The 21,296-nt window shown below is 45.4% G+C and overlaps 1 protein-coding gene across 1 annotated transcript in view; it reads right to left on the reverse strand.

The window, feature by feature from the left end:
* Positions 1 to 18,249: 18,249 nt before the first annotated feature.
* TEX15 (testis expressed 15, meiosis and synapsis associated) overlaps positions 18,250 to 21,296 on the reverse strand; it is a 115,443-nt gene continuing 112,396 nt past the window's right edge. Inside the window, exon 3 of the mRNA XM_086963700.1 lies at positions 18,250 to 18,452. Within this exon, the coding sequence (XP_086819826.1) occupies positions 18,357 to 18,452 (96 nt within the window). The 3' untranslated portion in view covers positions 18,250 to 18,356. The remainder of the gene's footprint in view (positions 18,453 to 21,296) is intronic.

Below are 21,296 nucleotides of genomic sequence, written 5' to 3' on the forward strand. Positions count from 1 at the left end.
ACAAAGGAGCGATTTTCTCCAGTTGATGCTATAGCTTGAGTACTCTCCGAAGCTATTAAAAATGTCTAGTGCCGTTGCGATGGACTCCTGGGGATTAGTAAGGTATAGGAGGATGTCGTCCGCATATAGCGAAATCCTGTCCTCCCATCCGTCCGCCCATCGGAGCACCCTCAGGGAGGGAGTCTGTCTAATCCAGGCAGCAAGTGGTTCTAGGGAGAGGGCGAAAAGTAGAGGTGAGAGGGGCACCACTGTTGTGTCCCCCTTTCTAGTGTGAAAACCTCTGAGATTTTGTTATTAACCACCACCTGTCCTAAAGGTTTGGCATAGAGGAGACGCCATCATATACGCCCAATAGTATTTCCGGATGTCCGGGAGCTCTATCCCCCCATCAAACCACCCAAGCGTGAGGTTCTGTAAAGAAATCCGGGGCATTCCAGCCCAGAGAAGGTCTCTCTGGGTGGCCTCAATGGCAGCGAAGTACCTTTGCGGCACTAAGTCCGGGTAGTTTCGGAGGGCGTAAAGAAACCGTGGCAGCACCATCATTTTAAATAGCACTGCCGGCCCAGCAGGGACAGCTGGAGCTTTTTCCAGGTGGCAGTGTCTCGCTTGCGCCTTTGTAAGGGCGGCAAGAGATTTTGCTCATTTCGAGTGGCCCGCTCTTTGGAGATGAAGACTCCCAGGTATGTGAAGCCATCTGTGGCCATCTGAATTGGGTAGCCGCGCGGAATCAAAGGGGGGCGCCATGCAGGACACAAAGGAGCGATTTTCTCCAGTTGATGCTATAGCTTGAGTACTCTCCGAAGCTATTAAAAATGTCTAGTGCCGTTGCGATGGACTCCTGGGGATTAGTAAGGTATAGGAGGATGTCGTCCGCATATAGCGAAATCCTGTCCTCCCATCCGTCCGCCCATCGGAGCACCCTCAGGGAGGGAGTCTGTCTAATCCAGGCAGCAAGTGGTTCTAGGGAGAGGGCGAAAAGTAGAGGTGAGAGGGGCACCACTGTTGTGTCCCCCTTTCTAGTGTGAAAACCTCTGAGATTTTGTTATTAACCACCACCTGGCCTAAAGGTTTGGCATAGAGGAGACGCCATCATATACGGCCACTCTAACGTGTCAAACGCCAATGATGCGTCCAATGACACAACAACGGCATCCCCATGCAGCAAGTGGCAGCGTCCCAACACTCCATAAAGCTGTCGCAAGTTAAGTGCCGTATTACGGTGGGCCTGAGAGCCTTCCCTGGTCAAAGGTCATGGATGGCCTTGACCAGTTAGTCAGTGGTGAGAGCGTCTCCAAAGCCTCCTGTTCTTCGCCGAAAGGGTGGGCAGATTAATGTCGATTAGTAGGGCCGAGGAATCCTCCTTCGATCGCTCCGAACCCCTAGTGTATACCTTTCAAAAATGTTACGCGTCATTGTCATATGTGTTTCTGGATGTATTTACGTATTTGAGTCGTTTGTGAATATAATTTGTTGTATATTTTTTCAATTCACAATGTATTTTGCTAGATAAGAATGTAATCACTTTTTGACATGTGTATTCCTTTTTGTCAATTGAAAGAAATTTTTTCTAAAAACAAATAAGTAAAAGGTATAAATAAATATACTGGACTGAATTTAATGAATGCGTTTATTCAGTCAGTGTAAAGGATAGATTGTAAATAAGGTGAGAAGGGGGCACTTTCTTGTTGACACATTGCTTAACAAACTGTAGCACAATACTTTTTTTGAGTTTGTCCCCCAGCCCATTGACGTTCCAGCTAATCACCTTTAGACTTTTATCCCACTTCATAGCCATCCACACAGACGACTGCCAATCTATTCCTGCGCTTCCCAACACAATGATCTAGAACATTTGCATGACCTCGGTGTGATCTTACCAAACTTCCCCTCCCACCACACAACTACATTCCCTCCCCATCCTCCACCCTGAAACTGGTGTTCCCTCCACCCCCCCTCCTTGCTTCCCTGCTCCGTAAGCTTTGAACTACCCACATCCCCAATTAGCAGAGTGCCTTTCACCCAACCCAGAAGTGAGGAAACCTCCCCCTCCCGAAGAACCTGCTTAAGAGGGAAAGTGCATCTACTCCAGCTCCAACCGCTGCACGTGCCCACCCCCGTAACATAACAAGTTGCTAAAGATGCATACACTCCTCAAGGATTGGACCACAATCACACAAGGTGTAGTCCTCTCACTAGCAAGTCATTGCTCCAACCCCTCCAAGATCGTTGTGGGCCACATGGCTGTAAAATGGTGAGGTCCACCACAGTCTCAGCCTAACTCTATCTCCGGCCAAACGTATTTCCAGGATTAAGTAACATCCCCCCCAATATCCAAGATCCCACAAGGGAAGTTGGGTCCCAGAGGTTCGCACCGGAGCATACAATACGTTACAGTTCGTGGGGGTCCATGTCGACAGTTCCACCTCCTCTAGTGGCCAGCCGCATCTCGAAGAGTCCCCCATTTGGGGCTAGCAGACCTCGACCTCCAGGAGCGTTGACTCGTTCTTCCCACATCTGATCTATCACCCAGAGATCTCAGCGAGACAGCCTGATTGTCTCTCCAGGCATCTCCCTCCATTTGGTCAGAAGATCGCGACGACTCTCTATCAAGCCAGTCTTGAACGTCTGAAGGTGCAGTAAAGAACAAAGATTTGCCCCTGCAATAACCTTGAGCTTGGCGGGAAAGAACATCAGATATTTCATTCCTCTATCTCGCAGTGCCGCCTTCACTCCAGCAAATGAGAGCTTTTCTCGTTGCAACTGGAGCGTGAAGTCGGGGAAGAATCGGATTGTGACATTCTCGTATTGCAGGTCACCCGTCTAGCGGGCGGTCTGGAGGATAGCGTCCCTATCCGTATAGTTTAGGATTTTCGCTATGATTTTCCTGGGTGGCGCTCCCGGCTTGGGCTTAGGGATTGGCGTGCGGTGAGAGCGTTCAATGGTGAAGATGTTGGAGAGATGCTTAGGTTTCAGGTGGGTGAGGATCAGGTCTTCCAGAAAGAGTTCCACACTAGGCTCCTCCGAATCCTCCGGAGCGCCTACCACGCGAATGTTGTTTCTGCGGGCCCTCCCTTCTTGATCCTCCAGCTTCAGGGCCACATGGCAGTGTTGGTGTACCAGGTCGTTCACTCTTTGCTCGAGTTCTTCGAGGAGGCCTGGAGCTCCATTTTGTCCGATTCATTGGCCTTGGCCTTCTCCGATGTTTTGCTGAGGTCCGTACAGAGAAGGTTGACTTTGCTGGAGATTTTGTTAATTTCCGTCTCCAAGTTAGTGCCCAGCGTCTGCATCGCCGTCATAATCGAAGCCAGGGATGGTTCTGTAGATGCCGCTTGATCTCCCGATGCACCCCCAGTCTGCGGGGTTGCCAAGTGGACTGCGTATTTGTCCAGCTTGTTAGTTTGTGCGGCAACAGTGTTCTTTGGTCTCATGGTGGCGGCCCACTCACCCTACCCGCAGCTTTCAAATGTCGCTCTTCAGCCCACTGGAGAGCCATCCAGACGTCAGCGGTAGGCCACAGGGCCCGTCCTGGGGGTCTTTCACTCCCAGTGGTGGCTGTAACTCTTAGCTCCCCTTCCCTTCGACTGCTCAGTTGGCGTCAAGAAGTGCGGTTCTCTTCAGCCAGTCATTGGGCCCACCGTCTGTTTCCAAGCACCGTGCGTGCTCCAGGTTGCACCACAAGACAGTCCGTATAGCCCCTGCAAGGTTCTACACCTTCTCACGCGGTGGCCCTCAGGCTCCCGTTTGGACCTTTGGCCTCACTCAATTCACCTTCTCACCCGCACTGGGGTCCCGCGGCGCTCCCACACTCTCCAATGTACAATGTGGAGGCCCCCAGGACAAGGCAGAAGTATGGCCCACGTGTCGCGGAGTCTCTGTTGAGGGGCCGATGTAATCTTCCCGGCGCTCACACCCAAGGACACACCACTTCTCCTTTGCGGGAGCCAGGCCAGGGGCACACAAGCGGCCCCGGTGTTGTGTATGTGCCCCCTCCAGGCCAGTAGACGCTGTTAATGGCCGGCTCTGCCGCACCAACGCTCGCTGTCCATCTGCGTTACGGCGGAGCAGTCATGCATCCAGGTTCAGAGCAGCCCAGCTCATGGCCGCTGTGGGCACCTGACAGACAATTGGTCGGACTACTCGCTGTCTCAGTTTAGGATATACGGTGCCGTAGTTGTCGCCTCCGCTGTGCTTGTGCCCCCCAGGAGTCGCATGGCGCCACCGGCACCCTCTCCCAACTCCACGGGCCAGCGAGAGCCCCGATATGAGCTTCGGTGCATGCTTCCTGTCCGCCACGCAGGCCGCTAAGCCGGGGCCTCGCGTGGATTTCAGGGCCGGATGTGCGGTTCCAAAGCACCCGGCGGCCGCCAGGTCCCAGCAATCGGTGTCCTTCACACGACGCTCGGGCGAGCAGTAGCCCCAGAGTTGAAGCCGTCAGCGCTGCTATGAAGCGCTAGGATGGGGCAGAAAGAGGAGTGTTGATAAGGGCGGATTATGGCCAGATTAGTAGGGGTTAGGGCACGGCCCATGCGGAGCTCACGAGTCAAGCGGCCATCTTCACTGGCGCCTGGCCATGCCCCCGAATGTCCATGTTCTTGACAGTGATGTACCATAGGAGACGTCAACTTACCTGTCCTTATAGCTGACCTATGTTCGGAGTATCTCTGCCTGAATTCTCGCCCTGTCTCTCCCACATACCCTTTGTGCAAGGGCATAGGATGAGGTACACAACATTGAGACTTCTACAGTTGATATGGTCCTTTAGAGTTCCAGAATGTCCATTATACTCCCATTTCTCTGTGACTATTGCAGAATCACAAGCCACACAGGTGCCACACCTATGATTACCTTTGATGGCCGGTAACCCCGTGATAGTTCTATCTTGCATAGCTTTGGGTTTAGGTTCTCTTGTGTGCACCAGCTTGTCCCTGATGTTAGCGTTTCTGCGGTATGCTATTATTGGTTTTTCAAGGGTATCATTCTCATCATTTGTATTAAGTATGTTCTAGTATTTACCAATAATCTTTTTGACTTTAAAATTAAGGGGTGAATGAATAATGACACATACTATTGGGACTTTGTTTCTGTTTAGTACCCTCCAACAGAGCCTCTCGGTTATAAAATCTCGCTCTTTTGAAGGATGTCGGTATTAGCCGTTTGGGGTACCCTCTTTCCACCAATCTTTTACTTAGTTGTTTCCCATGTATGTCGTAATCTACTATACTGGAACAGCTTCTCCTTATTCGAAAGAATTCCTCGAAGGGGATAGAGTCTTTCTGGCTGTTAGGATGATAACTGTCATGGCGCAGAATCGTGTTTTTAACTGTTGGCTTCCGATAAAAACTCACTGCCAATTTCCCTGCATCACTTAATACAATTATATCTAAAAATTCAACCTCGTGACTGCTGTAATTAGCTGTAAATTTTAAATTTGCGTCACTCATGTTGAGCCTTGAAATATAGTCCTTCAAAGTGGGTTCATCCTCATCCCATATAAAGAAGATGTTGTCTATGAAGCGGCACCACTCTCTGATGTTTTCAAAGAATGGTGCCACCTCATTGTAGTCATGCCTTCTCTCAAATTCCCCCAAAAGGTATTCGCCACACTGGGGGCACAAGGGGCCCCCATGCTGGTCCCCATGGTTTGCTGGTATAGATCTTGTTTGAACTCAAAGAAATTATTGAATAAGACTAGTTACAAGCACTGTAAGATGAACTCATCCGGTCTGTTGCCCGGGGCTCTATTTAGCCACAAGGCCACTGCTTCCACCGCTCTTTTTTGGGTTATGTTAGTATACACTGCCTCGATATCGAGTGTTACTAATATGTGCCTGTCTGATCTGAATGGTGTGTTTTCAATTCTATTGATAAAGTCCCCAGTATATTTTATATATGATTGATACGTGGATGTGAGGGGACATAGAAAAATATCTACGTACTTTGAAATTGGCTCAGTACTTGAGTTAATCAATGAGATTTTGGGGCGAAGAGGTGGATCTACCATATTTTTGTGAGTCTTAGGAACCCGATAGAAAGCAGGGACCACAGCGTCCTTTTTAATTAGGAATTCGAATTCTTTTTGGCAAATATCTCCTTCTTATAAAGCTCTTGTAGTCAGTTCCTGTATTTTCGTGCTGAGGATCTGTAATTGAGCTCTTCTAGCAGGTTTATAATGTTCTGGAACTGCCAGCATCTTCAGAATTTTCTGCTCATAACTCTGGGTGTTCATAATGACTATTCCTCCTCCTTTGTCACACAGCTTTACCGTGATGTTAGTGGTGTTTTGCAAGGATCTAAATGCTTCCGTTTCTTTTTTTGTCATGTTAAAATTCGGTCACTTTCTGTAATTCTTTAAGAACAGATTTTTCATAAATCGACACTTGTGGGCCTACCATATCATGGGTTGGTATGAATATGGATTTGGGTTTGCAGCCAGACTGATTTGTTTCCATTTCCTTCCTACTATTTGCAGAAATAAAACATTTTTAATCTGATTTTTCTGAAAAAGGAGAACATGTCTTGATTTAATAGAAACTTGTTACAAGTGGTACTCGGGACAAAGGAGAGCCCTTTGCTTAGCACGTCTACTTCATCCCTGTTTAGTAGGTGTTCAGACAAGGTAAATATTGGTATGGCATCTGTCGAGGGCCTCAGTTAGCCATCAGTATTGATGGTTTCTGGTCCTCATGTATGGCTGAGGAGGTACTGGGTCAGTTTGTTGGTAATTCCTTTGGTTCCCTCCCTGATATCTCCTTTGGCCTCCGTTCTGGCCTCTCCCTAAAAAAGGAGATTGTTGATGGTATTGTATTGCTTCTCCCTGTCTACCCTGAGGTTGGGCTTTCTGTTGGAATTGTGGTTGTGCTTGTCTGCCTGCCTGATGGGCCTCCTTCAGATATATTAGGACCATCACCATCAGAATCTAATGAGAAGGTTTCAGAAAAAGTCAGCAGCTTCCTTCTAGGTCTAAATTGATTCGGATTTGTTTGCTCTTGTTGTCACTCCTGATAATAATGTGGGCTTAAGTAAGGATAGGCCTTCTCCTGAGTGTACCACCTTGTGTCCTTTTTTAATTTGTCCGTCTTTTTCTTTATCAGATACTCGTCGAACTCTAAGAGTTCGCTATTTAGGCTGTCTAACTTAGTTTTGGCCTCCTCTAGTGCCAACATACTTTTTAGTTTTTCCTCTAAGTCTAATATCTCCTGATTGAGGACAATCACCACCTCCCTAGCTGTCTCCACAATCAGGATCATCCAGTCACGTGAACATCTATTCGATATCTGTGACCACCTTTCTAAAAACCTTCGTATTTCTGCAAAGAGTGCTGGTACATTTCGTACTATCAGGCCAGAGGGTATGACCCCTGCCCGGAGATACTCTATCATAAAAGAAGCATGTGATTCTGATCTTTTTGCTTTCTTTTTTAAATTCATGAGTTTTAGCCATTCACTGTTATCTGCATTAGATACAGTGACTCTTTTGTTGGTGGAGGGTAATTGCCCTAAAAGGGCAATAAAGTTTTCATCCGAAAACCCAAAAGTGGTTAGTCCTTTCATAATCTCCTCACTGATCCCTTTAACAGGGTAAATAGCTGAAATTGCAGGGTTCAAATCTATAGTTTGGGTATATTATAATTTCACACCCTACACCCTGATGTTATAGCGCCTATATACTTGACTGTGACTAAAAAGCAGGAATGCTCAATATTTGGTGCAACAGTGTTGTCTCATATGTGAAATTAGCACCCCCAAAAAAAGAGAAGGAAGGAAAAACCAAATGGAGAAGAGAGAAAACATTATTCAAAATAGAACAGAGACCCCACTACGGTCCCTGTTTTCTGACTCAGTGAGGTAGTAGTAGCGTAAAAAACTCTAATATGAGAACAAAGTATCTGCGATTAAAAAATCACCTATACAACTCTATTGAAGAAAGGTACCCCCTAATGCTACTTTTGAGGTCTGGGAGAAGGGGGAAAGGCCACAAAAATACAATAAAAATATCCCACTTGACCTATATTCTTTCAGATTTGGCTTAACACAGCTCTAATGGGCATCTCACCCTGTATAAGTCAGGGCACAATACAAGAAATCACTTCAACATTTCATTCGGAACTACTTATTTCTTTTTCATTATGCATTTAGACAAAAGTAATACAAAAATATCCTTTTAAATAATTTTGCAAATGTATTTTTTTTTTTAAGAAAAGCTTTTTTTTAAATATTTGTTTTTAAAATACAGTGCATTCAATGTACTTCCTATAACTAGTCACTGACTCTTCATAACTCCATCCAAAAGAATAAATGAACCTCATCACATCACACCACACCTCTCATTCCAACACATCCTCACCATAACCAACCATACAAGCTCTCATTCAAAACCACATCAATTCCCCAACTGACAAAGGCGTGCTAATGAGACACATTGAAGAAATCCTTTTCAACTGTCCATGGTATTGCCGCCAGCCGGGGATATGTCATGTCAACGTACGTTTCGGTAGATTCAAAAAGTTAGTGTCCACCTTCCTCAGGGCCATATGATATTAAATGTCTTTATCCATGACAGAGGTGTGATGGGGAATCTGCAAATAAACAATTTGCCTATGTTAGGGATGCCCACATTAACATTTTATTACATATTAACTTTTTTTAAACTATCCAGACTGGATCCTGACATTTTTACAGCAGTGCTTTTGCGTGCCGTTAGGTGGCATCATACAGCTCCACGTAGGCTCTGTTCTGCCCCAGAAGGAAAGAACTGGACCTGCATATAAGTGCCATCCCAGCAAGTTGACATCACTTCCTTTCTTTCTGTATCTTCATACACAGATCCGGAATTCCTTATACTTTTTGAAGGTTAACTAATTCCTCCAAAACATACTTTTCCAGTGAGATAGTGAGTGATTTCCTCACTGAACACTACATTGTTCAAACTGTGCCATGACTGCTAGAAACAGATGCCGGTGAGAAACACTCAGGAAATGTGCCTTTGGAGTTTGGGCCCGTGGCACAATTTCAAGCCATGCAAAGAATGTGCCCTCATTAAAAGAAGTCATAGACCTCGGGTAAGTCCTGCTCGAAGTTGAGGTTGCGTACCCTTTACCGCTCTTGAGACTGCTACCACGACAGGTTCTCTTTCCCGTTGAGGTCATCCGGTTAGTCCAAATGGAAATCCAAGAAGAAGCATGGGAAGTCGAAGTGTGACTCTACTCCATCCCACCACTCTCTGCACAGAGAGAAGTCCGGTGGGCGTACAGATACCTACTGTCCCCAACTGTGGAGCTGATTTCTCATCTGGTCCCACAGTGCACCGAATTCCCTGGGGCGTCAGTGATGTCACAGCAGGTCGCGGCCTGTAAGGAGGCCATGCTTATTTTGACACTCTTGTGGCTCCCTCTGGCCCCCCTTCAGGCAACAAGGATCTGAAGAAATCAAGTCAGGTTACTGTTGGCACATTTTTCCACTGAGCTATCTGTGACTCTTGCACTTGCCTTTTTCTATATTGACTCCAATGCCAACTTCCAATCTGGCTGCAAGATCAGTATTGGTTCCTTCTACACCGGTGCCAGTCCTGACCTTGTCAGAGATTGAGCCTCTGCTGACTCTGGTGTTCGACCTAGGTTTTCCTTGACTCTATTCCGGCACAGCTTGTTCCTGTATGCTCTGATTCAGAACACACATTTCACCTTCCATGAGGCCTTCCTCAGAAGCCTCATCATCTTTTTGGCTCAGACTCTGATCAACCCGATAATGATGATGAGTTACTCCCACACTATGATATTTACATAGAAGTGCAGGAGCCAATGGGCTGGATGCCTCCCCTGACACAGAGTTGGTTTTACCCCTTGGAATCCCAAAGGAGGTAGTGAATGATCTGCCATTGGGATTAGACGTGCACCTGAGGTCATGGACCTTCAGGTGCTTCAGCTGAAGTTAACACAATGTCCTTACTGAGGGTTTACACCAATAGCCTCATCCGAGCCCTTACTTCTGTTTAATGAAGCCATGACTGCCATCATTATGGGCACTTGGGTAAAACCTCGCTCTTTTCTGCAACTGAACAAGTAGGTAACCACGTGTCATGAACTGCCACTAGGTGACCAAGAGTTTAGTATGCAGCACCAGCTTCCACCAGCAAAGCCAGTCCCAGTGCATTCCCCGTGGCCTCTTCAGAGAAGGAGTCAAAAAGGACTGAAGCATTCGGGAAGCATGGATGTGCAAGCATCTGTAATAGATAAGCCTTTTGATGAGCCCTGCCTCTTTGGCACAAACACTGATTCTGAGAATGCCCTAAAAAAGCAGAACCACAGCACATTCCATAGGCCTTTCAACCCCTACCAGGCATGTTCTTCAGCAGTCCCGACTCTTTTGAGATTACTCCACAGGGTTGCAGTATAGGTACTGATGGGCTCTGCCAAAACTGAAGCAGTCATCTCATTCCTTTCATGGCCAAGGACCGGGCTCAAACAGACATCATGCAGGTCACTAATGAGACCATTCCACTCAGTCCTCCCCCTGCAGTATCTGCTTCAATATGTTTCAATTTGCCCTTAGCAGCGTACAGCCACCCCATGGACAGCAGATTCATTTATTTATTTGATTTATATAGCGCACTATAACCCAGGGGTCTCTAAGCGCTTTGTCAGGGTCCGCTAGGTAATACTTAAGGATACATCTGGTATTAGGTTAGAGACCGCCCCATGCTTGCTGGAAGAGTACATTTTTAATTTCTTTCGGAAGGACATGAGCTTAGTTTCTTTCCGCAGTTCCAGCGGCAGATTGTTCCACATTGCTAGAAGTGTGTGTGAAAAAGCACGCCCACCCACCGTAGCCAGTCTACAGCGTGGCTGGGCTAGGAGGGTAGCTTCTGCAGATCTAAGCACCCTCCCCGGTTTGTAGAGATTCAAACGTGCTTTCATGTAGGTGGGTGCCTTACCATAAAGGGCTTTATGGACAATACATAACCCCTTAAACATTAGCCTCTGCTTGACGGGCAGCCAATGTAATTCACGCAAGAGGGGGGATGCATGACTGTTCCTCCGTTTTTTAAAAATAAGTCGGGCAGCGTCATTCAATCAATCAATGACATTTATAGAGCGCACTACCTACCCGTAGGGTCTCAAGGCGCTTGGGGTGGGGGGCCGCTACTGCTCGAACAGCCAGGTCTTGAGCTTCTTCCTGAAGGAGAGGTGGTCTTGGGTCAGGCGCAGGTCGGCCGGGAGGGAGTTCCAGGTCTTGGCGGCCAGGTAGGAGAAGGACCTTCCTCCTGTAGTGGCTCTGCGGATGCGTGGGACGGCGGTGAGGGCGTGGCTGGCAGATCGGAGGTGGCGTTTGGGAGCGTAGAAGTTGATGCGGTTGTTGAGGTAGCTCGGGCCTTGATCGTGGAGAGCTTTGTGTGCGTGGGTAAGGAGGCGGAAGGTGATTCTCTTGTTGACCGGAAGCCAGTGCAGGTCTCTTAGGTGTCCGGAGATGTGGCTGTGTCGTGGGATGTCGAGGATGAGTCTGGCTGAGGCGTTCTGGATGCGCTGGAGTCTCTTCTGGATCTTGGCGGTGGTTCCGGCGTAGAGTGCGTTGCCGTAGTCCAGTCGGCTGGTGACGAGGGCCTGGGTCACATTCATGACAATCTGCATTCTATTTAAAAGTCTTTGTGGTAGTCCTATATACAACGAGTTGCCATAATCCAGCCTGGCTAGGATAAGCCAGATAAGACATTTTCTTCCTGGGACGCAAACCATTACATCTGACTGACGGGTGCTCCAGATCATACGGCAGCCTACACCCTGCAATTGCTTTCCAATCCATCTCAACGTCTTCCCACATCAGTCGCTTTCAGAGGAGCACCTATCCATCTTGCTGAAAGTAGTGCAGGCAATACTGGCCAAAGGGGACATCAAGAGGGAGCTTCTCTGGGAAGCAGGGAAAGTTTGTTACTCCCAATATTTTCTCATGCCGAAGAAGAACGGAGGCTTTCATCCTATTATGAACCTTCACCCTCTGAATGCTTTTCTCTAGGAGGAAACATTTTAATTGCTCACAATAGCTCAAGTTCTGACTGCCCTAGATCCAGGCGACTGGATGTTTGCCTTGGACCTGCTGGGCTACTTCTTTCATGTGCCTATCCTGTGGTCCCTCATACGTTACCTGTGAGTCAAGGCTGGCCAGGAGCACTTTCAGGTCCTGTGCTCCCCTTTAGCCTTACCAGCTCCACTTGGGTGTTCATGAATGTAATGGCTGTGGATGCCGCCCATGTTTGAAAGTTGGAGATACCATTTGTCCCTACCTTGATACCATCTTGCTGAAGGTAGGTTCCCCACAGTTATTCATAGACCACCTCCTGATGATGGCAAACCTCTTGCCATCTGTGGCATTTTCAATCAACCAGCCAACGTCACACCTGACTTCTTCGCAGAGACTTCCTGAAATGGGACATGGTGCAGTTCATGGCCTTTCCTCAGTTATAATGAGTCTAGGACATTTGACTATAATCCTGATGTTCCAGCTTCAGTCATGGATCTTGGTGAGAGCAGCTTTCTGAGGCTTCTTGGCATGTTGTTCTGCTCGGCCACTTCACCAGGTGGTGGCATATGCTGGTTCTACAGTTGTATCTTAAGTCTCAGTGGGCCTAGCACCAATGAAATCTGTCCAAAGCCATTCAGGTTTTGTAGAAGCCTGCATGTGATTTGCAAGTGTTGCACCAGTAAGCGTTATTTGTCAGCCCTGTCAGCCTTTTTGCATTTGCTGGACCAATGGTCCTTGTTTAAATCACCTGTTGTGATGCATTTCATTAATGGTTTGACACATTCCTTTACAAACTGTTAGTGATACCACAGTAGAATCTTAATTTGATCCTCATTTTCCTCATAGTAACCCCCTTCAAGACAATGCTCAGCTGCTATCTGCTTCTTTTAACTCTGTAAACCCTCTTCCACATTGCAATCACTTCTGCTTCTTGAGCGAATGAGCTCCAAGCTATTTCGGTGCAACCACCCTGCACCACCTTTTTCCCAGACAGACTTGGCTGAGGACAAGGGCAGCCTTTATGCCTAAAGTCTCAAAGCCTTATGTTGGACATTCCATCACTCAACAATGTTAATAACTGTGACTCATCCCTTGAAAGAGGAGGAGAGGCTGCATAGACTAGATCGTAAAATAGCGCTGAACTTTTCCATTGATCACACTAAAGATGATTGGGTGGATGATCAACTTTAGTCTGGTTCAATAAAGACGATTGGGTGGATGATCAACTTTAGTCTGGTTCATCAGGGCTAAATAAGGTAAGAGTTTGCGAAAAAGGGATTTGTTCAGGTTGATAGTCCTCCTTATTAAGATCTGCTATGTGTTGGCCAAAAACCAGCCTGCAGGAAGACTGAGGGCCAATTACACTAGTGCTAAGACTGCTACCTTCTCTTAGAACTCAGATTGCCTATCCACAGCATTTGCCAGGTTGTGCCAGGGGCATCAGTGGTGCCAGGTTGTGCCAGGGGCACTGTTCACAAAGCACTACTGGCTTGACAGCCAGGTCAAAAGGGAGGGGGATTTTGCCCATCAGTCCTGTAGTACTATTTGATATGAGAAAACTCCACAGAGACTCCACCTTGAGAAGCTACTGCTTTGGTCTCTATTCTAAAGATGATCAAACTGAGGTTAGAAATATCCATCAGAAGAACAAGTTACTTACCTTCGGTAACGCTCTTTCTGGTGGATACTTTAACCAAAGGTTCCTCACTGCCCCCACCTCCTCATTCTGTGGAGTGGTATTTCTTTACCATCTACAAAGGTCCCAATGTTGGGATCTGCACACTGGTACCTCAGATTGTTTTTTGCTCTGCGTCCAAAAGAGCAGAAATAGTCAGTCCAGAAATTGAAGTCTGCATGCTGGGGTGGCAACTATTTGCAGCTCCCACCCCTCATATATCCACAGCCACACAACACCACCTAGATTTGTGCTGAACACTGCTGTAAAAACCTTTGGATCCACTCTAGTGTCCGGGGACTATTCTAATGGTGATGAATTTGCAGTTAGATAAAGTATCCTCCATAAAGAGTGTTGGTAAAGGTGGGTAACTTGCGTGTTACGATGATATAATGTCTGCAATACCATGCTTATCCATATTCCTTATAACATTTAAAAGCCATTCCAGCTATTGCTGGATAAATATAAACCAGCCAGCAGAATCCTTTGACAAGTCGATAATTTTATCACTCCAAGCGATTGGCATGGACTAGATTTTTTGCAAGCATTACAATCAATCAATCAATCAATCAGGAGTTTGTTAAAGCGCAACTACTCACCCGTAAGGGTCTCAAGGCGCTAGGGGTGGGGGGGGGGAGGGGGGGTGCAGGTTCCATTCCATCAAGGAGGGGGTCTGTCGAAGAGTCAGGTTTTGAGGTTTCTTGCGAAGATGGGGAGCGATGTTGTCTGTGTGAGGTGGAGCGGAAGGGCGTTCCATGCTTTGGCTGCGAGGAAGGAGAAGGAGCGGCCTCCCGATCTGGTCGTTCTGGTGCGGGGGACCACGGCGTAGGAAAGCTGGGCTGATCGTAGGGTCCTTTGGGGTGCGTGGAATTTGAGTCGGGTGTTCAGGTATGCTGGTCCGGTGCCGTGGAGGGCCTTGTGTGCGTGGGTGAGCATCTTAAAGGTGATTCTCGCCTCGACGGGGCGCCAGTGGAGTGTGCGCAGGTGCTGGGAGATGTGGCAGTGTTTTGGCAGGTTGAGGACCAGTCATGCGGCGACGTTCTGGATGTTCTGTAGCTTGCGGATGAGGTTTTTGTTTATTCCGGCGTAGAGTGCGTTGCCGTAGTCGAGTCTGCTGGTGACCAGGGCGTGAGTGACTGTCTTTCGGTGTTCGAGGGGAATCCATTTGAAGGTCTTACGAAGGAGGCGGAGGGTGTGGAAGCAGGAAGATGAGACAGAGTTGATCTGGCGGTCCATTTTGAGCTCGGAGTCTAGGATGATTCCCAGGTTGCGTGCGTGGTCTGTGGGGGTTGGCGGGTTTCCGAGGGCGGTGGGCCACCAGGTGTCGCTCCAGGCATCGGGGTTTGGGCCCATGAGGAGTACTTCTGTTTTGTTGGTGTTTAGTTGTAGGCAGCTGTTTTTCATCCATTTGGCGACTGCTTCCATGCTTTCACGAAAGTTGCGTCTGGCGGTGTTGGGCCCGTTGTGGAGAGGATGAGCTGGGTGTCGTCTGCATATGACACGATGTTGAGTCCGTAGGTTCTGACGATGGGGGCAAGTTGAGCCATGTAGACGTTGAAGAGCGTCGGGCTGAGGGAGGAGCCCTGGGGGACTCTGCAGGTGGTAGGTGTGGGGTCCGAGAGGAAAGGGGGGAGTCTGACCCGCTGCGTCCTGCCGGAGAGGAAGGAGCAGATCCAGTCGAGGGCCTTGTCCTGGATTCCTGCATCGTAGAGTCTGCGTATTAGGGTGCGGTGGGAGACTGTGTTGAACGCCGCTGATAGGTCGAGGAGGATGAGGGCTACTGTTTCTCCTTTGTCCAGTAAGGTGCGGATGTCGTCTGTTGCGGCGAGGAGTGCGGTTTCCGTACTGTGGTTTTTTCTGAAGCCGGATTGGGAGGAGTCGAGGATGTTGTGTTCTTCAATGAATGTGGCGAGTTGGCTGTTGATGGCTTTCTCAATGACTTTTGCTGGGAACGGGAGCAGGGAGATGGGTCTGTAGTTTTTGAGGTCGGTGGGGTCCGCTGAGGGTTTCTTTAGGAGGGGGTTGACCTCAGCGTGTTTCCAGTCGTCGGGGAACGAGGCGGTCGCCAGGGAGCAGTTGATGGTTTGGCGGAGCAGGGGTGCAATGGTGTTGGCGGCTCTGTTGAAGATGTGGTGGGGGCAGGGGTCCGTGGGGGCCCCTGAGTGGATTGACTTCATTGTCTTCAGTGTGTCTTCGGTGGTGAGGGCTGTCCAGTCATCAATCGCTGGTTTCCGGGTGTCAGGGGTGGTTGGTGAGGGTTCAGTGTGTTGGTTGTCTTCGTCGAAGTTGTCGTAGATGCTCTTGATTTTGTGGTGGAAAAAGATGCTGAGTTTGTCGCAGAGGTCTTGTGAGGGAGGGATGTCGGTAGACTCGCTGGTGGGTTGGGCGAACTCCTTGATGATGCTGAAGAGTTCCTTGCTGTTGTGTGCGTGGGTGGAGATTCTGTCTTCAATCGCTTTTTTCCTCGTTTCTCTGATGAGTTGATGGTGGGCGTTGGTGGCGGCTCTGAAGTTGTTGTGGGCTTCACCTACCCTGCCCACTCCTGCTACTCTCTCCTTCTAGTACACCATGTATAGATAAAAATGATTTTGGCATTTTTTATTTGACTTTTCAATATCAAACAAATTACAATTCATCAGATATTTGGAACCCCATTATGGAAGGGAAAAATTACATATCCAAAGTATATTCTGTGAGTAGAGAACTATTCAGAAAGTTGATGAGCACTATACTGCTATTCAAACTACACAATTTACCTGTTTTAATGAAATATCATGACAAGAAATAAAATGTATTTGTGATCAATTTTAATATAAATTATTACACCAACAAATTTAAATCGAAGTAAAACTGAGTACTATTCTAACATTTATTTGGTTGACATGTGTTAATATCTAAACTCCAGCATGGTTGTATGCATCATACAACGCTTTCTACTCTAACTGAGCTACTGCAAGTTTACTGCAAAGATCAAGGCATTTTGATCCAAGCTACTATTAGGGTTCAAAACTTGTAAATGAAAACAACGTTTGCAGTAAGTCACTACAGGCACGGGCAACTTTGCAAGCACTGAGTGGATAAAAGTACAAAATACATAACCAGTGACTTTCGTTCATAAAATTCCAACCTTATTTCTATGCTGTAAAATAACACTAGATTTTTCAACCTAGACTCAAGCGTTTTCAAAATATGGCATTACCTTAATGTCTATGCCCTCCCAAACATCACACACGGCTGCACTTAGCAGCTCATAAACAAAATTGACAAAGCTATGTTGTAAGTTGGCATTCATTGAAACCAACTGCATCCACTTTGCAGACAGAGTGCAATTTTTGCATATACAGTACAATAAGTTACTAAAATATCCACAGAGAACTGAAAAGACTTCCATCAAGATACACCTATAATTGAAAAAGATGTGTATATACTCCATGTAGTTATCTCCATAGTAAAGAAAAAAAAAACTAAAATGCGTTCTCAAAGTTAAAATACTTTCGACATACAAACACATTCACACATCTACGCCAGTGCTCCATAAATAGAATTTCTAAGCTTTGCAGTTTGAGATTTGACTCATCACATAGCTTCAGCAAAATTTCAAATCTGCGCCACCTGTCCAAGAACAATAATTTTTTTGACCCAGTAAAATACAAAATTATGCTTTAACATGAATTTGTACCAGACATTGTGCTTACAATGATATGCGACTGCACCACTTTCGCCCTGCTCAGTCCCTCTATTTACAGATGACAAACCAGTCATGGTGAGCTGTGCGCCAAGAGCTATAGTCAACACTTCACATATTTTAGTGGCAATGACTGCCCCCGCAACAAAATATGTGCAAAATGCGTTTAAACCTCATAAGCAAAAAGAAACCAGAATAAGGAGCCTTGATGAAAATGTTGAGGTAGAAATGGCTCATTATTTTCTGCTATTATTTTGTGGTGCTAATTCACAACATAAATATGACAAAAGATCATATATATTAAAAACAAAAAACTTCAAAAAATTATGTGTAGCCCTGTAAAAGCACACAAATGGGATGATATAGTTTGCTCATAACTAAAAAGGTGTATCACATTGAAATGGTAGAAAGAACATCACATAAAAATCGGAAAATGTGATATCTTTGCTCAATTAACATATATAAAATGTCAGCAAACGGCCTTTTAGATCACAAATGGCATGTTAAATATTAATCTTGTTATGAAATGTAGTTGATATCTAACACTACATTATTTAAAAAAACAACTAAAAAACAAATATAAGCATAATGATACAGTTGGTACCACCAAAACATGGGTTTAACTGCCAAGAAATTAGACATACAGTTTCCTTGGAACCTGAAAAATTTTGTTTTGCAATCAAACTGAACATTTGTTTATAGATTTTTTTCATCAAACATTGCTTTAATGTCAATCTAAATATTATGTTGATGATTGTAGTAATTCAGACATCACACCCCATAAGCATGGGGTACTCAAGAAACAATTGTACACAAAAAGACTGATACTGAACATTTAGAAGTTCAATTTAGGAATTGGAAACTTTCAGGTTGAAATGCTTTATTTGGGCTCTTCCAGTAAAGATGCAAATCCCATCCTCGTTATGTACATTACCTTTCTTTTTTACAAAAAAGAAACCAAAAATAACAAAACGAAGAAAAACTGTTACAGGTTTAAACGTTTAATTTGTGGATCTTCCTGTCTTCGTGGATGAGGGAATTGCTTTGAGCTTTCCGAACAAACATCTTTAGTGCCTGGGACCTGAAAACAACAGAAGAAAACAGTAGGTCTGTAAATTGTTTTGCTTAAAATACTCGTGCAAATTAAGCACACATTGTTTAACTCTAGACTTTTACATAGGTGCGGGTATCAGTGAAAAAAAAGATCATGAGAATGCAGCATCGCTTTCCTACAAAACTGTTTCATATTTAAAGTTTGTCCAGCCCTGCTTTTTAAGCTAATTAGAATGATTGTATCCATTTAGGTCTAAGGAAATGACTCCTAATATCTGGAACGAATATAACAGAAAACTCACCGTTTAAGCAGACAAAATTGCTATTCTTACTAAAGAGCCACTATTCTGATGATAGCAAGAGAAAGCTGCACTTTTGGGCCATTGACTGTATTTACTCAACATCATTAAAATTCAGATATTAAGTAATCAATCAGAGAAAGAATGTTCAAGATCCTGGAATTCTTAGCTCATCAGTGTATCTGGAAATCAGTATAGTCTATTTTGTTGACCCTTTGATTGATCCTAATTCCGAGAAATTATTTTAAAGATATTTGCATACAAATGCATAAATTGGATACAGCACTGATAGATTTGATGGGTTTTGCAATACTGTCAAAACTCCATCACTGCCTAGCTTTTTGTATTTCCAGCATTTTTTGGCACGTGGACTCTGCAATCTGTAGTATTATATCAGAACAAGAACCATGTACTGTCACACAGGAAGTCCAGAAGAGTTAACCAATATTTAAAACAATCATTCATTTGAGGTGGTTGAGGACTCCCTCATCCTAAATTCCAAAACAGAGCATCAATGGGAATCCGTTTAGTGGAAACAGAAGACTAAGGGCCAGATGTAGGTAGCCCTTTACCGATCGGAATCGGCCGAAAATACCGATTTTCAGCCGTTTCCGACCGGTAAAGGGCTATGGAGATGTAGGGGCACCAAAAATGGACATATTCAGTAATTTTACCGAATCGGTATTTTAACCGAATCGGTAAAATTACAGAATCGGTAAATTTACCGATTCTGTACATTTTACCGATTCGGTAAATTTACCATTCGGTAAAAATACTGAATATGTAATTTGAGATGTAGGTAGCATGTCTAACAGTGCTACAGGGCATTAAGAATTCGGTATTTACCATGCAATACAATTGCATGGTAAATTACGAATTCATGTGTACATGCACATCTGTGCATGTACACCTGTGCCATGTGGCACACAGACATGCCCTAAGGGCATGTCTGTGTGCCACATGGCGCAAAAGACAGTTACAGGGGTGCAACAGGGTGTCAAAGTGACACCCTGTCCCCCTTAGCAATTTGGTATTTTTATTGATTCGGTAAATACCGAATCAGTATTTGCTATTGAATCCTATGGGCTTCAAGGCCCATAGGATTCAATAGCAAATACCGATTCGGTATTTACCGAATCGGTAAATACCAAATCTTACCGATTCGGTAAAAAATACCGAATTTTTCCCTACATGTCATTTACCGGTTTTTGAATACCGAATCGGTAAAATTCGGTATTTAAAAATCGGTAAATGACATTTACCTACATCGGGCCCCATATGTTTGATCTCCTACCTAATTTGTAAACACTTTGAGTTAATGCTTGCCTCTTGTGCCAGTCATATTTGTAGTAGGTCTAAATCAAGACAACGGGGTGTCTTTCTGTTTATCTAGAAGGCATACATTAGAATGTTTGATGTAAGCAAATGTAATAGAAATGTGGGTAATTGTAGCATAATTCTAATTTACCTGAGATTTTTAGGTTTTTGATATAAGTGAGCAATGAAAATGATCACATGATGGTAATACACCGTGGCCATAATCAGTGAGATTATGCATCGCCAACACTATTTAGATGATTACAGTTAGAATATTATTACACACAAAAGGAAATAATGTTGCTATATTATTTCTCAATATTTTATACAGGTTTTTTTCCTAGTGAAAAAAAAGATGATCAGTGTGGAACACAGCTAAAAGTATCTGTATTCATACCTAATTGTCTTTACACACTGTGAACAGATTAAAGTCTGGCTCTAATGGGACATGCATAGTCGTTGAAGAAAGGCTACAACATTTTGATATATCAACTTCCAGATGTAAAAAAAATTCACGCAACACACAACAGCAAGACACCTTGCTACGCTGCATGGAAGGGCGATGCGGTGAGTATGTCTCCTCCGTCATCTTCCTCCTCGATGGCCATAAATCTCGGGGTTAAAATTGATAACCATCTTTCATTGAAATCCCAAATAACAGGCCTCACCGGTACATGCTTCGGTCTCCTAAAAATGCTGCGCAAATTCCTCCCTCTGCTTCCTCTGGTCCATAGGAAGTTGACGGTACAGGCCTTAATCTGTTCCAGGCTCGACTATTCTAATGTCCTTTACTTGGGCCTTCCGGACTACCTTCTGCAAAAACTTCAAGTGGTCCAAAACTCTGCGGCGAGGGCCATTTTTGGCCTCCCCCGCCATGTTAGGACATCAGAGCTGCTACTCTCCCTTCACTGGCTTCCTGTCAGGAAGCGGATTATCTTCAAGGCACTTACATTGGCCCATAAAGCACTCCATACGGTTGGGGCCTACTATATCCAGAAACGGCTTACTTTTTATAAGCCCACTAGATCCCTCAGATCTGAATCTCTCGGTCTGGCAACTGTCCCTATCATTAGAAAAGCTAGGGTAGGTGGTCGTTCTTTCAAATATCTTGCCCCCAAGTTGTGGAACTCCCTCCCCTTGGATCTCCGCTGCACTTCTAATCTGTTGGCCTTTAGAAAGGGCCTGAAAACCTAGCTTTATAGTCAATAATTGGTCTGTTTCTTGTTTCTTTTTTTCTCTCTTTTCAGCTATGGGTC

The sequence above is a fragment of the Lissotriton vulgaris genome, chromosome 3_1 (assembly GCF_964263255.1).
Source record: "Lissotriton vulgaris chromosome 3_1, aLisVul1.2, whole genome shotgun sequence".
Classification (NCBI taxonomy): domain Eukaryota; kingdom Metazoa; phylum Chordata; class Amphibia; order Caudata; family Salamandridae; genus Lissotriton; species Lissotriton vulgaris.